Source organism: Arvicola amphibius, chromosome 4, assembly GCF_903992535.2.
Source record: "Arvicola amphibius chromosome 4, mArvAmp1.2, whole genome shotgun sequence".
Classification (NCBI taxonomy): Eukaryota; Metazoa; Chordata; class Mammalia; order Rodentia; family Cricetidae; genus Arvicola; species Arvicola amphibius.
This window is the reverse complement of record NC_052050.1, coordinates 69,054,054-69,074,209: the sequence shown is the minus strand read 5'-3', so window position 1 is coordinate 69,074,209 and position 20,156 is coordinate 69,054,054. Positions and strand designations below refer to the sequence as shown.

General features: G+C 52.8%; 1 protein-coding gene across 6 annotated transcripts in view; it reads right to left on the bottom strand.

Moving 5' to 3' along the window:
* Positions 1-20,156, bottom strand: part of Jade2 (jade family PHD finger 2) — a 48,041-nt gene that overhangs the window by 5,184 nt on the left and 22,701 nt on the right. For all 6 annotated transcript variants that reach the window (XM_038326170.1, XM_038326175.1, XM_038326169.1 and 3 more), the window contains 8 exons: positions 19,060-19,217; positions 14,431-14,591; positions 13,580-13,791; positions 10,984-11,151; positions 9,536-9,652; positions 7,962-8,426; positions 3,084-3,201; positions 148-279 (listed from right to left, as the gene is read on the bottom strand). In XM_038326170.1, coding sequence (XP_038182098.1) covers positions 148-279; positions 3,084-3,201; positions 7,962-8,426; positions 9,536-9,652; positions 10,984-11,151; positions 13,580-13,791; positions 14,431-14,591; positions 19,060-19,217 — 1,531 coding nt within the window. The remainder of the gene's footprint in view (positions 1-147; positions 280-3,083; positions 3,202-7,961; positions 8,427-9,535; positions 9,653-10,983; positions 11,152-13,579; positions 13,792-14,430; positions 14,592-19,059; positions 19,218-20,156) is intronic.

Sequence of the window (20,156 nt, the reverse complement as noted above, 5' to 3'; positions counted from 1 at the left end):
CCAGCTAGAAGTCTTGGGATCTCAGCTGAAGGGAGGCTGCGATGGTGTGGGCACCTGGCCTAAGTGGCTCTTCTCTGAGGCGGCCAACTCTGCTTCACGCCACTGGAAAAGCTGGTGCCTGCCAGCTCACAAGGGCCCCTCACTTACCCAGCTGCCCCAGGACAGATTCAGGCCCAGCCTTCATTTTCTCTTTCTTCTCGGGGCTACTGCCCTTGGGACCCTCTCGGCCTTTCCTCTTTGAGTCACTCCTCTTGCCCTTTGTTCGTCTCCCAGGAGGCTCTGGGTTAGAGAAAGAGTTAAACTTGAGAGGCAGCCCAGGGGTCCTCCATCAATTGTGTCTGTCCTCCTGGACACCAAGGTCACATCAGGGTGCCAGACACAGGCAGAGCTGGAGGAGAACAAACTGCCCACGGCTCTAGGAAGGGCCTTGAGGTAGGCACAGGGAGTCCTTGACTTGGACTTTAGTATGATCTACAAAATGGACAGTCCTTGCTGAGTCCTGCGGGGTGGAAACAGTGACTGGATGTTCTATGGACAGGGTAGGGCCTTGAATGTCAGGACAAGGAGCTGGACACAGGGCAGAAGACCATCACCTGGGGCTAAGAGGCTTAGTTTTGGGCCTGACACCACAGCCAAGCGCCTCTTGACCTGCTTCTGCGGTGACACAGAGGATGGGAGGTTCCAGTTTTGTACCTGGTACTTGCGCCCCCTTGGTCTACAAAAGAAGGTCTCCAGTTCCTCAGCAGAGGCGGGAGGGTTTCCTGAACAATGTTTTAAATAGGTGCAAGGCGTGTCCTGAGATGGTCTCACCCTGAGAGCCTTTAGCTGGACCCCAGTTTGCTTGCCTGTTACACGGTCCCCAGGCATGAGACCTCCCATGTCTCACCCTGGTCCCCACAGCCTCCTCTAGGCACCGTCCCTTCCCTAGGTTCATCCATTTCAAGCAGGGGTAAAGCAGTCTCCTTTGAAGAGGCACAGCCCCAAACAATGGTGCCTTCTCCTACCCAGGACGAGGAGCTGCAGCGTCTCCAGACCCTAGGTTGGGGTGTAGACTCTGGTGTGTAGAATTCTGTGCTCCAAGGCGCCACTCCTCCTTGCTAATCTTAGCTTCCTTGAACACAAGGACTTTGTGCGGGCTTTAGGAGTTCTTAGGAAGACACGTGTGGCCTCCTTCAAGTGTTCCCCCAATATCTGTCCTTGAACCGCCACTGACGGCACATCCTGGGGACACTAGTGTGGCTCTCAATACTTCTGTCCCCAAACCTCCACTGACTGTACATCATGGGACACTAGTGTGGCCCTCAATATCTCCGTCCCCAAACCACCACTGACCGCACATCCTGGGACACTAGTGTGGCCCTCAATACCTCTGTCCCCGAGCCGCCACTGACCGCACATCCTTGAACACTATTTTCTCGCCGCAGAGAGCAAACTGTAAGCGGGCTAGAAAGGTCTGGAGGCTACAGAGCAGACAATTCCCCAAATCCATGACTTGCTCTGACCTCTGTAAAAGGCAACAGTAATTTCCTTTCTTTTTTCCTTTGATTATGCTGGATTTAATTCCTAGCACTCATAGGTGGCTCATGACCATCTTTTAACTCTAGTCCCAGGAGATCTGACACCCCCTTTAACATCCCCAGGCACCAGGGATACAGGCATGGCATGTACAGATATGCAGCCAAAACATTCACACACATAATAAATATAGGTAAGAAAATGGTTCTTAGCCTGGCAGCTGCGCATGCCTTTAATTCCAGCCCTCAGGAGGCAGAGACAGGAGAATCTCTTGAATTCAACGCCTTCCTGGTTGACAGATAGCCAGGGCTATACAGAGAAACCCTGTCTCATGAAACAACAAAGAAAATGATTCTTATATAGTCAGGGATGGCCTTGAACTTACTACGTGGTTGTGGATGACCTGAAACTCCTGATCCTTCTGCCTCTACCTCCCAAGTGCTAGGATTACAGATGTGCACCAGAACAAACATCTGGTTCTATGCAGTGCTAAGGATCAAACCCCAGGACTTCATGCATGTTAGGCAAGCGCCCTATCAAGTGAGCTATACTCCCAGCCTCTGAGAGACCAGAAGAGGGCACTGGATCCCCTGGAACTAGAGTTACAGACAGCTGTGAGCCAGCAATTGAATCCAGATCTTCTTAACCCCTGAGTCATCTATCTCTCCAACTCCTCTTTTCTTCTTTTTTCTTAATTTAAATTTTCTTTCTTCCTTTTTCTTTTCTTTAAAAAAAGGAGCTCAGTATGTAGCCCAGACTAACCCTGAACTCAAAATCCTCTGGTTTCAACCTCTTGTGCACTGGGTTCACAGGTATGTTCCACCACATACCTGGCTTCCACGAATGCTGGTAATCCCAAAGGCTAAAGGGAACAACTCAGCTACTGGCAGAGAAGGGGGCAGCACTCCCTCTAATGGCACCCAGCAGCTCTCCTCCTCTTCCACTCGAGTCCCAGAATGACCCACAGGCTGAGTGGGCCGGGGAAGTCCACGTCTCCAAAGCTGTCTACCCAGTCATTTCTGCTGCATATGTTTAACATTGCTAAGCGCGTGATGGCATGTGTATGTGGGGTGCTAAGCATGTCTTCCTTAACGTGTCCAGAATCCGTAACTAACCAATGCAATCAACATCCAGACCTTGGCCCGTTTTCTAGATTTTGCTAAATGAATGTTATACCCAGAGAATGAAAGAGGACGAAGAAAATATAGCTGATTGGAGCTGCAATCTCATCACACGAGACCAGAGAGAAGAAACGCAAGGCCTCATCTCTGTGCAGCTGCCTCCCTGCGGACTGACCCCCAGGCATGCCAGGATTCAGGGAAGCTGGCCAGCCCCTGCCTATCTTGAGCCCAGCAGAGCCAGGAAAACTGTGGATCTGCACCTGTCCTTATGCAAGCAAAGCCACTGTTGATAGAACTGGGCTGTCCCAGGGAGCCAGTGGTGCCCGAGGGAAGCTTGAGAGCCACAGCTCCAACTCTGGCTCCTGGCCTATTCACACAACCAGGGCCGCGAAAGGTTCCCACACAGGTCTGATGACTGCAATGGAGGAAGAAAGGCGCCGCACCTACCTCGACACAGGTCTTGCTCCATAAGCTTCATCTGCAGGTGGAATATCTGCTCCTGGAGCTTGCAGATGGCATGTTTCGTCCTCTCGCGCCTCGTCACCATGTAGCACAGGTTCCTAACCTGAGGAGATGGAAGAGAAGTTCCTCACCATCTCAGACAGGCCACCGCTGCTACCTCCCGTCTGCCCAAGACATTTGAGAATTCACTACCACACCCTGAGTGTGCAGGGAGTATCTGGTCTCTCCGTCCCGTACCTTTCCCAGCAAAGCAACTCCTCAGAGACAAGCATCACTATAGAACTCAGCACCCGCCCCAAGGTCCCAGAGGCACTGTACTTTCAAATGAGCACAATCTGGCAGAATAGCTTTTCCAAGTCTACCTGCTACACCAGGACCTGAGCCAGGCTCCTGCCACTTCCGCCAATGCTCATGTATCCGCAGAGACACGATGCCTTATTTTATAAAGGACAGCAACCTCTTAACTCTTTCAAGCTGGCCAGGAGAGTCCCTACAGCAGGCTCTGAAGCCATCTCGCTTAGCCTACAGGACAGGGACACAGTCTTCAGACTGTCTGGAAGCATCTAAGGTCAACCTGTCAGTGCCTGAGGAGGGTGCCCTACGCCCACCCCTCCCCCCACTGTTCTCTCACACACTTCTCAGGCTGCTGAGGCCAGGATTCAGCCCTTGAGACACTCCCTTAATCTGGCATTTCCTTTGGGCTCATATGGAGCTTTCCCAAAACAGGGACAGCTGTTCAGCCTGAATCCTATTCCCACCGAGGTCTTCCTCCATCTAGTCCCACGTTGGTCTTCAGGTCTGACTCAGTTAAGTCTCTCTGTCCTTAAGCTGCCTGGGGTGGCCTTTAATTCAAACTCCTCCTTCTTGGCATGAACGCCTCCTAGCTCAAGGGAGCATGGCCAGATCTCTGTCGGGTATGGCTTTCCCCCTTTCCTTTCTGAGACTACTAGTAGTGAAGAAGATTCTAGAAGATCAAGTCAGCCTACAAGCATCAACAGGATGGATTCAGTACGGACTCTCCTGGGATTTCCCATGTGTGTACTCCCAATCTGCACTGTGAACACCAGGCCACCACGGTCCACCCATCACTGAACCCAGTTCCCATGTTCAGTCCCTTCCTCAAGGGACAGCCCGACTCTGACCACTTGGCCCACCTTCCAACCATCCGCCTTCTCCACAGTCCTGCATACCAGCCTGGCTCTGTGCCTATTGTTTGGGAGGAATTTGGTCAGGTTCTCTCTTTCCAGAGCAGAGGAACGCCCAGGACCAGGGGATCCTGACCCAGGACTAGAGGGTGGCAAGGCTTCCTGGATCAAGGGACAGCTAACCCCAGCAGGAGGCCTAGCTAGTCCTTGTGGTGACAGTGTCATGGAGGGGGGGGGGAGGCACAGCCAACCAGCAAGGGGTAGGGTGGGGAGCAGGCTCTGGGGGTACTCTTTTGGGCCCAGGACAGTTGTAGAAGTCACGCCATGACTCGGTCTCGGCCTCCACCCACAACTGACCCATCAGTAAGTTTACACCAGTCTGTCCTGGTGACTGACACCTTCTCCCTTCTCAGCCTGGTTCCACCCATCCCCCACCCCAGCCTTTCACAGGGACAGTAAAGCCATCCCTCAGCAATGCTCTTGAAATGCAAATCAGACCACTTCCTGGCGGACTTACACCTTCCAGGGCCTCTATATGGGTTGAATTCCCCAAGATTTCCTGCTGGGAACCTCAGAATGGGACATAAGGGCTCAGAAGATAAAATTAGCTAAGATGAAGTCATCCTGGGTTAGGGTGGGCCCTTTTGTCAATTGACTGGTGTCCTTAAACAAGGCTGAATGAAGACAAAGGGCCAGAGGATGGAGTGGTGACAGAGGTAGAGAATAGAGTGACTGTCCACCAGCCAAGTGCTGCTCAGGATTTTGGCAAGAGACCCCAATCTAGGGACTGACAAGGAGTAAAATGGCAGGGTCCAAAAATGACAGGATCCACCTCCCACTTGTCCTCTCCATCCCTCAGAGGGCAACAGGGGCGGGGCTCCCACAGGCTCCTGAGCGCCCCTGCCACCCTCCTGGCTCCCACACAAGGTCCGTTCAGCCTCTGGAAGAACTCATGTAGCAAGAACCACAATCGCATCCCTGCAGGGCCTGACAGCCAGCGTGGTTGCTAGGGGACATGAGCTGGCATTTGCAGGGCTGATGTCCACTACTGCAATTTTTCTGTCAGCCATGAATAACTCTGGAGGCTGCAGCGGCCGTGCCCATCCACACAGCGCCTGCCAAGGTCCAGGCCTGCGGCTGAAAGGTGGAGGGAAGCGCATGGTCTGGGTTGGCCATAAAATCAATTTCATGCTGGTGGCAGCCCTGCTCCTGAACCACCAGCGAAGACACCCATGCTGGAGCTCACCCACTCTGGGGACACAGAGATGAACTGCTTCCAGGGACAACACCGACAACTAAGAACCTGCAGTGGGCTAGGTAAGGGGCCTCACATCCCTCTAATTCCAGCACTAGGGAGGGTGAGGCATGGGTCTGAGGCTAGCCTGGGGTACAGGCTGAGACCTAGCCTCAAACATAATAAAACACACAGGCCACTGTCCTTGTGTGACCCCATGCCCAATTGGATCCTTACTTCCATTTCTCGGAAAAGGAAACAGAAACAGTCATAGAGCTGGGAGATGGGGGGGGGGGGGGGACTAGAATCAGTAAACGGCCAGACCACCCAAGACCTCCAACTCCAACTCACTCTAGAAGCAGGCCCGAGCTGGCCTGGTGCCAGGCAAAGGCGGGGCACTCTCAGCTATTGGCTCTAAGCCATGGTTGGAGACTGGGCCTGTTGGCCAGGCCACTGCCACCATGGGGCTTTGCAGAGACCACCCTCCCCTGCTTGGTGATTTTCATTGGTCCTGGGAGGGCCCAAGGTTGGGTGTCTATGCTATCTGATAGCTTTGTTCCACCCTGAGGCCTCTGGGAAGCAGTTTAGAAAAGGGGTTCCTGTCACAAGCTCCCAAGAGTCCCAAGTAGTTCCGAGTTCTCACACCTCTCTAGATGCTCAGATAGGTGTCACTCTGCCCTTGGAGTTGTCTGTGGTAGCCCTATCTGCTCTGAGCCTTTAGATCCTGACTTCTCAGGCTGCTGGCATACCAGGCCTCGCCAGCCTCAGACAGTAGCCCCTGTATCAGTTGACACCGGGGTGGGGGACTGAAAGGGTAAGGGGACACGCTTGCTCAGGAAAATCTACACAACTCTAACAGCCAATATTGCTTTTCTCGACTCCCATCCCCACCCTCAAAGTCCAAATCCAAGGCCAAGCTCCAGCCCAAGGAGACTGAGGCTTCCTATCAGTTTGCCCTCTTGAGCCCCAGTGGCTGAGCCTGCCTCCTGGACAGGGAAGGACTTTCTCAGGAAGTCAAGTCAGGTGGGGGCCGTACCCAGGCTGACCAGCGCAGATCGGCGGGGGTAATATCTGCTAGGTTCTCTGGGACAGTGATGTGCCTTGGAGACCTGGGGGTGGGGATCTGGAGAGGCCTAAGGACAACTTCCGTAGGAGCTGTGATCTCCTCGTGACAGGAGGCTGAACTGCCTGGGTAACGGTGGCTGCAATGCAACCAGCTTTCCCCTCTGGCCTGGCTGAACCAGGGACATGTGATTCTTACCACACGGCCTCCTGACCTGGTGACAGACTTAGTGGCTGTTAGGCAGTAGGGTTCCTCTCAGGCCACCAGGGCAGGGCATATGTGTAAAATGGGGAAGCCGAAGACAATCACTATCACTCTGTACAGCGTACCACCCATCTGATGGGTTCACTGAGGCACAGAGAGAAAAAGCCACTCCACAGAGCACTGCACCCATCTGAAAGACCGGCTCACTGAGGTGCAGACAAGAAAAGCAGTCAATAACAGAGTCCCTCTGAGGCTTCCAATCATGACTGTTTTCTAACACAGCCCAGGAAGAGATGACATGTTACCTGGGCCCATGAAGGACACCGTGACATGATTCTACAGTTCTCCGAACCCTAGAATTTAACGTTCAGAAAGGGAACGCCAGAGCAGCTCCTGGGATTCAGAGGGCTGCTCTACGGATCCAGATATGTTCACCTCCCTCAGCCCCACAGGTACCACCAGGGCCCAAGCCACACCTCTATGCTGTGTCCTAGAATGAAGATGAAGTGTTTGTAGCTCTCTCACTCAGCCGAGGCCTGGAATACCTCTGTGGGGGAATGTCTGATGTTAGGTGTCACCCATCCCTTGTTCCCTGTGCTCTGTCTGGCAGTCACATCCACCATTCACCCCTGCCCGCCCGGGTCCAGCCAGGACAAGCTTGCCTGGCAACCAGACAATTACGGCTCTCAATGCCTCAAGACAGAGATATCCCGGGTAATACTGACGCCTCTAGTCCTAGTCACCTTTCACAGATGTCAGAAGCGGGACTAAAGGCAGTGGTTACTAGAATCCTTCCCTCCTGTCCCCATAGGCCACCTTCACCAAGGCCTGGGAAAAGGCTGGAACAAGAGAGACTCAGAAGCCGGGTGGTGGTGGCGTATGCCTTTAGTCTCAGCACTCGGGAGGCAGAGATCAAGGCCAGCCTGGTCTACAGAGCATGTTCCAGGACAGCCAGGACTGTTACACCGATAAACCCTGTCTCAAAAAACCTCTCAGAGAGAGAGAGAGAGAGAGAGAGAGAGAGAGAGAGAGAGAGAGAGAGAGAGAGAGAATCAAAGACCAAGAGTTGGCAGAGTGGGTCTCTGTGAAGCACCTCATCCCATATTGTCTTCTAATCCTGGCAGCCTTCCTGCCCGAGCCCTGGCTGCTCCAGGCAGGGCACATGGAGTCTTAGACAAGGTCTTAGGCAAAGCCTCTGACCCACCAGAACCACTTACCCTCTCCAGGTCCTGCCGCAGATGGGTAAAAAGCTTCAGGCGGCGATAGAGGACATCCTGCTCCTGTTGGGCCAGGTTGTCCACCTCATCGGTCTTGGGTGTGAGCAGCGGTTGGTTGGCATTGGCTCTCCTCTTCAGCTTCCAGTACTGGTAGATGAAGTCCACGAGCGCTTCGGCCAGGTCCAGCCGTTCGGCTACCTCAGCCGGCTCTACCAGCTCGTAGAAGTTTTCTTCTAGCTGCTGCAGCCGCTGCTTGCGTAGGGTCACCTTTTCCAGGTCCTCGACGGCCTGGCCGGGCTCCACGGGCTCAGAAGTAGGCTCGTTCCGAGGGCCCCCGTCACTGTGCTCCTGGCAGAGTGACTTGAACTTGACCTCATCGTTGTCCGCTAATATAGTCCGCATTTCCAGGCCTCGGTCAAAGGCGCACGTGACGTGGAACGCTGTGATGCAGGAAGGCATGGAACACTGGAGAGGGGGGAAGGACAGTGTCAGGCATCAAAGGAGCCCCAGGAACCATGTAGAGGGCTCCATCCAGGCACGGTGGGTGCTGGGGAGAGCCTACATAGAACGGCATGGGCTCCAACATCTTAATGTGGAAGGAGCTTTGGCAGGAGAAACCCAGGAGCCCTGGGGCAGCTGGAAAGGTAACGGAACAAATCTCAGATACCCCAAGGGAGCCAACAACAAGAAGGTGATGACTCTTCTGGGGACAGATGCGCTGTGCTGTGGGAAAAATGACTTTATGATGGGGGGAGGGGGCTAAAGAGGGGGAGGCCTTCTTTATTACATTGCCATCAAAGTCAGGAGTCTGCCCCAGTTCTGCTCTCTGGGAGCAGATGGAGCCCTTCCTTCTCTTGTCCAAACAGTCAAAGGGTGGATGGACCACTCCTCCCAGCCTTGGATGGGGACTGGACCACTGGAACCAGTTCATCAAGAGCATACCCAACGTAGGTACCACGGTCACAGTGTCCAGAGTCCTTCTGGAGGGCTGATAAATGGGGTGGGGGCCTATCTGCAGGGTTCCTGGGGGAGATGAGAGGGATAAAGGAGGCCTTCCATCCCCACAGCAGAGACCAGAAGCACCACAAACCCTGCTTTGTGAGAAAAGCAAATCCACAGCTCCCTCCAACATCTGAAAACCTTGGGTTATCCTAATGATCACCAAGAAGGGAGCCATCGTTACAGGTAGACCAGTAAGCCTGTCTTTTGTCAGAAAGGCCCATTTGCTGAGCTGGAGAGAAGCTAGATTTCTACTCCTCTCATCTGTCAGGGCTGCAGTCTGAAAGACCAATGTATTTTTCAAGTCCAGAGACACTTGCTCTCGTAGGGAAAGCAAAGTTTTTAGCACTCCACGGGTAGGGTCTGTCCCTATTCCTTGGAAGCCTGGGGATATAGGGAATGTCCCTTCCTGATGGGTGAAGAACCAAGCATGGCCCCAGTAGTGACCCTCTCAGGCCCATCAGTGGTGCAGCCACAGGCGACAGGCAGTGGTAACGACTGGGGCCTTAGGTCCCCCAGGCACATCTGTCTGGTGTAAGAAGTTGGCTTGGGGTAGCAGGAAGAAGGCCACATACCTGGATGCAGGTGCCTGTGCACTCTTTGCAGAGGCTGCAGGACAGGGCCCAGCGGCTGGCTGGAATATGTGAGATCTTGGTAATGGGCTCCATCTTCTCTGGACAGCCAATGCTGACCTGGGCAGAATACATGGAGCTGCATCAGTGCCAAGTGGGAAGCTGTCTGTTGTAACCAGATAGCGCGCAGACATAGCCGTGGTTGAGCACCCAGATCCCAAGTCCTCCCTTACTCGACACCGGCAAAGTTTGAGGTCTGGGTTCCCTACCCTGGCCCAATCAGGTACCTGCTCACTTGGATCTTGTCCCTGAGTGTGTATGTGTAAGAATGTAGCTGGCTAGAAGTATGTTCCTGGGAGAGCAGGCTCTGAGACAGAGGTACACGCGTGCCTGTGTATGTTCATGGATGACCCAACACAGGTGTGGAGGTCAGAGGACAACTTGCAGAAGTTAGTCCTCTCCTTCCCCTATGTAGGTCCTGGGGATTGAACTGAGGCCGTCAGGCTTGGCAGCAAGCACCTTTACCTGCTGAGCCATCTCACCAGCCCGAGGATGGGGTTCTTAATAGGTCAGTCTGTCTCTGTTGTAACCAGGAGAGAGGGCACTGTGCAGCAGTCCTGGCAGATCTGACACAAACAACCACTACCCCAAGAATGGCAAGGTGAACCCCAGTGGTTTGGAACCTCTGTATTGAGAACCAGGAAGGGAAGAGCTACATGCTAACAGGGTCTCCTAGCTTGCTTCTAGGCACTGTCAGCAATGGACAGGAGTTTCAATACAAAAGAGCTGACCAAAACCCTGGGGGGATTTTAGCATCTCTCGTGTTAAAGAAATGGATGGCTACTGTGGACCCGGCCTGATGTCCAAGGCCTTCCCACATGACCCCAGCCTCTGCACCCCAATCCCAGCCAGAGGGCAGGCCCACCCACTACCTGACTCCCGGCTGTTACCCTCTAGACCAGGGGATTATCTGTGTACCCTTGCTTGGTTTTGAGACAGGACGTCATATAACCCAGGTGAGCATCAAACTCAAGATGCAGCTAGCTGATGACCTTGAGCTCATCATCTTCTACCTCCATCTCCCAAGTGCTGGATTTGCAGGCATATGCCAACAAGTCTGGGTTCACTCTGATTTTAACCAAAGCCTTCTTTCGATGGATCTCATAATCTGAGTCCTTCCTGTTTGACTGAAGTCTGGACCTCAAATCATCCCTCCTGAACGTCCAAGTAGCTGGTCACCTGACTTCCCAATAGACATTGCACCTAACCTATGACCAGGTCCACAGACAATATTCCCAGTTATCCCCTGTCACTGAGTCTTCACGGGAGCCCAGCAGCCCCTTCTTTTCCTATACGCTCACCTAAATTCTGCCAGGCCCACCCCGAGCTCTCCACACACCACTTCCCCATGTTCTAGTCATTGAAAGCTTCTAGGGCTCATGGTTACACACCTCAGGAATCCACAGGGCACAGCTAACGTGCACCCACTTGGTCCCACTTCTGGTGGGCTTCAAGGCTCCTCCTCGCTTGGGGCAGAGCAGGCACTTGGGCTGGACTCCCAGGGCACATGTCCGGCACAGCCAGCTGCCCGTAGGCACCTTGAGGATCCCATAGCATGCCTGGGAAGAGAGCAGATCGTCATGGGTCAGGGGCACTGGCAAGCTGGCTATGTCTGGTCAGCAACTTGCCAGTGGTGCCAGCTCTGTCTCCAGGCAACAATGGGTAGCAGAGCGTACCTGAGGGTGTACTCATCCTCTGGTAAAAAGGTGGGGGCTGCTCTCTGCTGGAAGACCCGTGTTAGCCACAAGTTCCTAACCAGCATGGGCTATAGGGAAAACCTCAACTGCTTCCTAAATTGACCACTCCCTACTTCCCCTGTCATGCAACAGTGTAGGAGAGACATATTGACCCAAGAGTTTCTGCGTAGCTCAAGTCCCTGCACCCCAGCTCCCCAGGATCTGTCTGGTTCAGCTGTAGTGGGTACATGTGCCTCAAAGTTGGGGGCCAGAGTGGGTCCCCTGGCTACAAATCTGGTCTGGGAACAAGGCCACAGATACAAAGGACCTAGACCTCAGGACCTGAGATTGAGAAAGGGGAACAGGTTGGAGAGATGGCTCAGCAGTTAAGAGGGTTTTTTGCTCTTGCAGAAGATCCAAATTCAGTTTCCAGCACCCACATTGTGACTGACAAGCACATTTAACTCCAATTCCAGGGGTTCAATGTCCTTCTCTGGCTTCCCTGGGACTCAGGTACACATTGGGGAATATTATTTTCAGGTGTGTGACTTTAACTTTCTCTGCACTTGTTTTTACTCTGTAAAGTTGTGTTACTGTGCCTGTCTAAAACACCTGACGGTCCTAATAAAAAGATGAATGGTCAATAGCGAGGCAGAAGCAAGGATAGACGGGGCTGGCAGGCAGAGAGTATAAAGAGAGAAAAACAAGCACACAAGGAAATGAAGACACGGGGCGGGGGGCAGCTACCCAGTTACACAGCAAGCCATGGAACAAGAAGTAAAGAAAGGTATACAGAATAGAGAAAGATAAAAGCCCAGAGGCAAAAGGGAGTCAGGATAATTTAAGAACAGCTGGCAAGGAACAAGCCAAGCTAAGGCCGGACATTTATAAGTAATAATAAGACTCCATGTGTGTGATTTACTTGGGAGCTGGGTGGCAGGCACCCCAAAACCAAGAGTAAAACATCCCACAACAGGCACACCCCTAATTCATTCACATACATGATGCAAAACACCCTACACATGTAATAATATAAAACGATTTTTAAGAAATAAAGAAAGGGTAACTGTGGGCTGGGGAGATGGCTTGGCAGTTAAGAGCATTTGCGGCTCTTTCAGAGGCCCTGAGTTCAGTTCCCAACACCCACATCAGATAGCTCACAACCGTCTTTAACTCTAGCTCCAGTGGGACTGGCTGCCTCTGGCCTCCACAGGGACCCATCTATACACGCATAAATACCTACCTATCCCCACCCTACCCCCCCAAAAAAGAAAAGTCTTTCTTAAAGAGAAAAGAGACCCTGGCTTGCTCTGTTACAACAGTAAAAAACACTCTAGTACAGTTGTACTGTATGCATTTCCTAATTTATTGGGGACAGAATATGGCAAGCCACAGGCTACACGTGAAGGCAAAGACAGTTTTTTTTAATATTTATTATTTATCTATTATGTATACAATATTCTGTCTGTGTGTATGCCTGCAGGCCAGAAGAGGGCACCAGACCCCATTATAGATGGTTGTGAGCCACCATATGCTGGGAATTGAACTCAGGACCTTTGGAAGAACAGACAATGCTCTTAACCACTGAGCCATCTCTCCAGCCCGCCAAGACAGTTTTGTGAGTCAGTTCGATCCTTCCACCTTATATGGGTACTGAACTCACATCACCAAGCTTCTAAGCAATTGTCTTTACCCACTGAGCCATCTCACACGCTCGGCCCTACTATCTTTCACTAAGCAAATAACTTGCCACAAACAATTCACATTTTGGGGGGTGCTTGGGGTAGTGCTGGGGATGAATCCAAGGCCTGATGAATATTAGGCAAGCACCCTACCAGTAGGTCATCCTTGCATCTCTGCTCTGACTGTTCACATTTGTTTGCAAAAACAGAGCCCCCAGAGAAGCCAGGAACTTCTTCCTGAGCCTCCTGAGCTGTGAAGGCACAACCATGCTGTGAAATCAGGCAGTTTGGCTCCCTCTCCATCACTACCTGATGCCGCTGTCCCTTTGCAAGGTCAGCATGGGAGGAGCTGGGGACAGTTTTCTGAGGGGAAGACCCGGGAAAGACACAGAGAAGACAGACTCCCCAAAGGACACTTGCTTAGGTCTGGCTAGCAGGACTGAGCCAAGGAGGCCCTGGATGTCCCAGGGACTGCCAGGCATTTGTGTTACTAACTTCTCTGTCTCTAGTCCTCCTTAAGGCTCTTGGTCCACAGTGCGCATGCTCCTATAGCCAACTCAACCAGCCTCATCAGGGCTCAGGCAGTGTGCCCGCATTCAGTAAGGGAGAGGGCGATAGGGTCCACCCACCTGGTGCACACAGACGTTGCACTTGTCACAGAAGACCATCTCGTTGCCATCCTCGCCTTCAGGGGAGCGGCACACGTCACAGACGACGTCCTCATCGTACTCGATGCCCAGCCCTTCCTGTGTCTCAATGGCCTGTGCCATATTCTGGTGGCACAATGTCTCTAGCTCTTCTAGAACGCGCTCTAATGTTAGCTCATCCAGCTCGGGCCTCTCTGTGGGCGGGACAGCAGAGGACACCATTAGGAGCTTAGCAGGCTTTGCGGCAATCAGGGCAAAGGTATCCGTGGTGTCAGGGGGAAGGCTCCGTCCAGCCATCTACAGTACGACGAGGCCTCAGCTCCATCAAGGACAAGCGAATCATCCAATCCCAAAGGTTCCTGCCCATCACGGCTGCTTCACTGTCTACTCAGAGGGCCTGTGACCACTCCCTCCCACTATATGGGAACAATGTAGGGTGTTTGTGGGATGCAGCTGGCTTCATGAGAAATCTGCTGCTTACACTGTGTGTATATTATCTGTGTCCACTCAGATAGTGGCCAGGCTGATCTTTCCCGGGGACATGTCAACAGGCTTCATCCAGGAAGCTTCACGCCCATTAACACTGTTTCTACCAGCACGCTAACTTCATGTGTCACTGAGCCCTGTGAATTACTTCTTATTCTTACCTCGGCCTGACAACTGTAGATACCTGGGAGACAGAGACAATGAAAGACCCACAACACAGGAAAGCTGTAAGGATATCCCCCAGTTACAGCCACGGCCTTTCTAGAGGCGTAGACACTATCCGGGGCTGGGAAAAAGAATATCCCTGCCGTTTGCAATCATACACCCGGCGTGGAAGGATCACCTACCCATCTCCTTGAGTTCTGAGTTGAGGAGTTCCAACCAGTAAGCATCGATCTCATCCAGGTCATAGCGGCTGCCTCCTGGCCAGTCAGGATGGGTACCCTCACCAAGTGTGGGGCTGTCTGGGGACTGCTGTGTAGGGGGACCTTTCAGTGGTGGGAGGAGCCTGTGAAACCAAGAGAGGGAGTGGTAAAGGGAGGGGCCTTAGCTGGTTCTCCTCAGTCAGCCCGGCTTAGGAGGTGGTGACCCCAGGTCCATGAGACAGATGCTGATGCCCCACGGGGCCCACCCCTTGTATCCATCCCCTCTTTCCATTTTTTTCTATGTTGCCAGTCTGCCTTACAGACTCAATTAACTATGCATCTACAGGAAGAGCAGACCCTACGGGCCATAAGGCAGAGTGAGGTCCATGTGGGAATGACATGTAGTCCCGGCCAGTGTAATATCTGCCCTGCCCAGTCAGGGCCATTCTCACCCTGGACCAGCCCCTGCCTGGGGCTCCAGGTGTCCCAAGCGCCATCCTGGGCAATGCCCTGTGCCAACTACTTGGGGACAAGTGAGATAGAGCCAACTGGACTCTAGACATTTTGGCATACCCCTCCAGGCTAGGACCAAAGACTATCTATCTCCATGGCTTCATAACCCCCGGCCCCTCCTCACCAACAGCCCGGAGGTGTCATGGTCATAAGTTAAAATGAGTCTGCTTTTTTCAGAAGTTGAATCTCTGTACAGTTCCACTGTGCAGTCCAGGAGAGGGCTTTCTGGATTAAAGGTCTCTTGCCACAGTGAAATGCTAGCCACACACCTTGACCCTCCCCATAGACCACATAGGCATCCTGCTTCCTACTGCTTCAGCTTGCCTCCCTAAACCTCCAAACACTGTCTCAGATCCCACCCCAGATCAGCTTTGCCTCGGGGTCAGGGACCTGTTACAGGCACCAAAGCTCCATCTGACTCCCACTCGGCAAACAGAATCCCACTAACACAATCTACCTTAGGTACTTGGTAAAAAAGAAAGCCCTTAGCAAAGTGCTGGGTAATGAGGGAGGTGTGTGTGTGTGTGTGTGTGTGTGTGTGTGTGTGTGTGTGTGAGTGAGAGAGAGAGAGAGAGAGAGAGAGAGAGAATGTGTTAAGATCTCTAGATGTCAACCATCTCTCTCCTCCCGAAATGGGAAGGGGCATTTGGCCTCAGATGGGTGGGGTCCTCTTCATGTATCTGTGTGCTACCACCCATCAAATTTTGAGGCCAGTTCAAAATGCCAGCCCTTCCCATACCCCACTGGTTGCCATGGTTATTGTCTGGAGCCTGGCCTCCATCTGGCCAGCCCTGCCAGGCCTGAGAGGCCTCACACTTGCCTGGGAGGCCTCCTGGGGTCGGAGGCAGGGCTTGCCAAGGGCTGTGACTCAGCTCAGGCTGGGTAAGATGGCATGGGGACAGGGCTGAGTTTCAGGGAGGGCCCCTGGCTTCAGGAAATGCCCTGGTGTCAGCAAGGGGACAGGAAGGATGCTAGGCACAGGGAGGCAGGGGTGCAAGCAGGGGGAAGACTGTAGGCTTAGAGGTCATTCAGACCAGGGACAGGGAAGGGGTCAAAAGTTAAGAGTCAGCACCACCATCCCACTTCAGAAGCCCTCATGAGAGTCTTAAGTTACAATGAAGGCAGGACCCTCCTCCCACACCAAGTAGATGATTCCAAATAGAAGCCAACACTATGCCCTTGGTCTAACCAAATGCGGCCTTTCCCAAGAAACTGTCGCTCCAAATGAACATCTCTTAAAAACATAGCCTAGCATTCGGTCACACTCCAGCTTCGTGTGCCTGAAGCACACGCTTACTCAAGCGTCTCAGCATCCTTATCCAAACAGCCACCTACTGTGTAACACACCTGCCTGCTTCACCAGTGCCACCTGGGGATCCAGGGCTGAGGGACACACACGAGAAAGAGCATCCCATAGCAGTCATAGACTGACCTGACCCTAAGCCAAGGCTTCACCCTCAGACACAGCCGGTAGCCATGGGCTGGACGGGGTGGAAGAAAGTGCTAAGAGCTACAGGGGAGAGCAAAGACTCGAGCCCAGAGAAGCAGACAGACACCAGAGGTGGCGTTTGCCCTGGGCCAAGTCTAAAGGTCAGTGCAAAATCCTCAGCGGCAGATTTTAGTCCACGAGGTAGGCAGAACCGCCCAATGGACTGTTTGGAAGGGGCAGAGAGTCGGGCTGGGATGTACATGGGCGAGAGGAGTCAGGCTATGCTTCTTGCTCTCACTCTAGGCCCTCGCAGGGACAGCCCAGGGTTTGTCACTGTGGTCTGTCATTTCCTGGCCCAGCGGCAGACTAGGCCCCATAGGAAATTCCCCAGAGTTTCCCAACTTCCTCATCTATAAAATGGGGACAATACTGTATCTACTCTACAAGTGCGATCACCGGATGACGGGGAGAGGCTTGACTTGGGAGGCTCTCAGTGTCCCTCCCAAGGTAGCTGTCACAAAGGCTTCCAGGGGGCTGTGCAGTGGGGAGGCACCAAGGCAGGTGATCTCGGGAGACTGGGAAGCAGGGATGTGGTACACCTGAGGACACATTTGCCCACTTCAATACATCTTCCCTGAGTATGGGGAGGGATATCACTCCTGTCAGCCCAGTACAGCTGTGAGAATCGGGGCTGGAGAGACAGCTCAGGGGTTAAGAGCACTGACCGCTCTTTCAAGGGACCGGGGTTCAATTCCCAGCACCCACATGGTGGCTAATACCATATGTAACTCTTAATTCCAAGAGGATCCAACACCTTCTTCTGGCCTCTGTGGGCATACACATTCATAAAACAAAAATAAATCTTTCTCTCCCCACATCCCCCAAGCAGAATGCTGTGGGTGTACTATATCCTTGGATATATACTAAGTTCAAGACTGGCATATGAGACCACGTATCATGAAAAAAAAAAAGTGGGCTACACCAACCAGATCAGATGAAGGAAGCCAGGAGGTCAGGACAGCAAGGCCCCCCTCCATGGCATCAGATAAAATACCCCACACAGAAACCGAATAAAGCCAAGTCGCAGGGGGTAGAAGCAACCGTAATAGACGGTGATCCCAACAGATGTTCCCAGAAGCACCTGTCATTGACATCAGGTGCAGAGGTAACGCTCCCGGGTGACTCCAATCAGGACTTGCTTCTCTGTTTGAGCAGCTAGCCTGTCCCTCTTCATCCCCCTGGCCTTGGCACATAAGGGGACAAGCTGGAGTGAGAATTCTCATGAAATCCTGAGTCCCACATCATTAGGTGGCCACTGGTATTAATATCATCCCAGTTTTAGAGGAACAGACTGCCTCTGAGAAGTCGGGCCATAGTTCTCCTGACTGAAAAGGTCAGGGCAAGAAACTTACTACATTTTTGGCCTATGTTACAGGCCCCAGACGGGATGAAGATAGTAAGAATGGATTGATTCATCCATCTACCCACCCGCCCACCCACCCACCTGTCCGTCCATCCATCCGTCCACTCACCTACTCATCCATCCATCCATCTGTCCACCCGCCTACCCATCCACTAACCCACCCAACCACCCATTGTATACTCCCAGGCACTCCAGATGGGCCCAAGCTTCCCGACACTGGAGAGCCCTAGACTAATTCACGTCACTGGAAGAAAGGCCTTCCCACATCCATTCCTTTAGAGTTGGTCTGCTTCTCCACTGCCTGCAATCCTAGCACAGGACTTGCATGAAGCAAGCTCTTCATAGATGTGGTTGCCAGGAAGCAATGGTTTCAATGTCAAAGGAACGGACAGCTGTGACTTATGCCCCCAGCTTCATCTCTCAAAAGCCATGAAGCTGCCAACACCAGGAAGGGGCACTCACAGAAACCGCCCAACTCAGGTTAGCTGGTGGGACAAGGAGGCCAGGCCACCAGTCCCCTCAGGTTCAGAATGGAGCACTGGAGCATAGTCTGTAGTTTAAGGCAAGACCATTTGTGGTTACACCCAGGCAACAGTCTCTGCCCACAAGACCAGCAGGTTATGAAGCCCTAGAGAACTCTAACCCAGCCCTACAGGACAGACTCCTCAGCGGGTGACACCAGCGAGTACTTCCTAGGCCCCTACTGGGTGATGGGCACCAGGCTCCTCCCTGTAAGAGCTGCTTTAAAGGGTAATGACATAGAACAATTTTAGGCATGGCCTATTCTCATGTAAGGGATGGTCAAAGTCTGGAGATTTGCCTGGCCCGCTCTGCCTGCTGTGCAGAATGGCAATGTTCTAACCCTAGCCGTATCTGTAACATCTGCTATGCACGTTTACTACACCTCCTCCAACCACAAGGAATGCAGCTTTCACCCTTATTCAGAAGCAAGAAAAACGAGGCCCAGAAAGATTACATTTCTGGTTCAAGGTCCTACTGAAGATAAAAGGCAATTTGGACCAAGGTACTCTGGCTTCAGAGGTGACTTCAAGCCCAAAGCCTCAAAGGTAACCCTACCAGTATTTCTGAACCAATGTATATGCTGTTGTTATTTTTATCTGGCAAGAGAATTAACCACTAAGAGAGACAGGCTGAGAAGGAATCCCAGAACAGATATGTCTCTTACCTAAACCAGCCTCCCCTTCATGCCCTGCCCCGATGGTCCTAGCCTGGCCACCTGGCTCACCTCACCACAGGCTCTGGAATGGCCTCCGCTCCAGCAGGTACCTGCACACCTTTCTCCCATTCTTGTCGCCACGGGTCCGCCAGAATATAGTAGTCATCCGGGCTGAGCTGGTACGAATCTGGGATCTTCATGGCTGTGATCAAGTCTGTCCGGAAAACCTGGCAGAGGTGAGAGGGTAAAGTCTTCATGCTGCCTCGGAGAGGCCAGTTTCACAGGTTAGGGCAGCGAGCAAATACGGCAGCTCAGAGTGGGACCAGTGAACGGCCAGGCAGGTATTGGACCTTGCCGCCAAGCCTGGTGACCTGAGTTGATGCTCACACGGAAAAGGAGAGATTCCTGCAAATTATCCTCTGTCTTAAAGAATGGAAACAGACAACAGAGATATAGAGAATAGAGAAAGAAAGGCATGCCTGGCAGGCCCCTCACCAAAACAGTCGCCCCTTCATTTCCAGGCCTGATGGTCTTGACCTGGCCTTCTGGCTCCTGTAGCCAGCCAGGCACGGACGGACAGACAGACAGACAGACAGACAGACACACAGAAACTCCAATGGCTACCTGCAAACACAACACACTCCCCGCTATGTGAACGTTCCAGGGCTTGCCTGTGGAAGTTTAAAACTGTGCTACAGACTTGCACCCAGAGGCACAAGCGTATGTATAATATGAGGTACTGGTCCCAGGAAGGAAGACGTGGGCCTTCTATGAAGGGTAACGCTGGGGCCTGGCGCAGCCCAATGAGAAACTTCCATGAGCTGTGACTTCCAAGTTCTCTCAGAGACACTCTGTGTCCCCCACAGAGCTCAAGTGCCGCCCTTCACTGGTATACGTGGCGGGGAAGAAGACTTTTGTCTTCGGTTGTCCTTAAGCCTGTCTGGGAACTGCCACGAAGTCATGTTTTGGGGTTTCTTCTGCCACCCGTCTGCTCCCTCACTAGGAAAACTGTTCTCTGCATTGTTCTATCTGTGGCTTCTCAACCTTACCCGGAATAACTTCTGAACCCCCTCCCAGCTGGCAGCGTCAAAGCCTCCTGCCTCGGCACCCCACCCACAAAATGTGGCTACGGAATACAGTGGTACCTCTAGACACCACGTGACTTA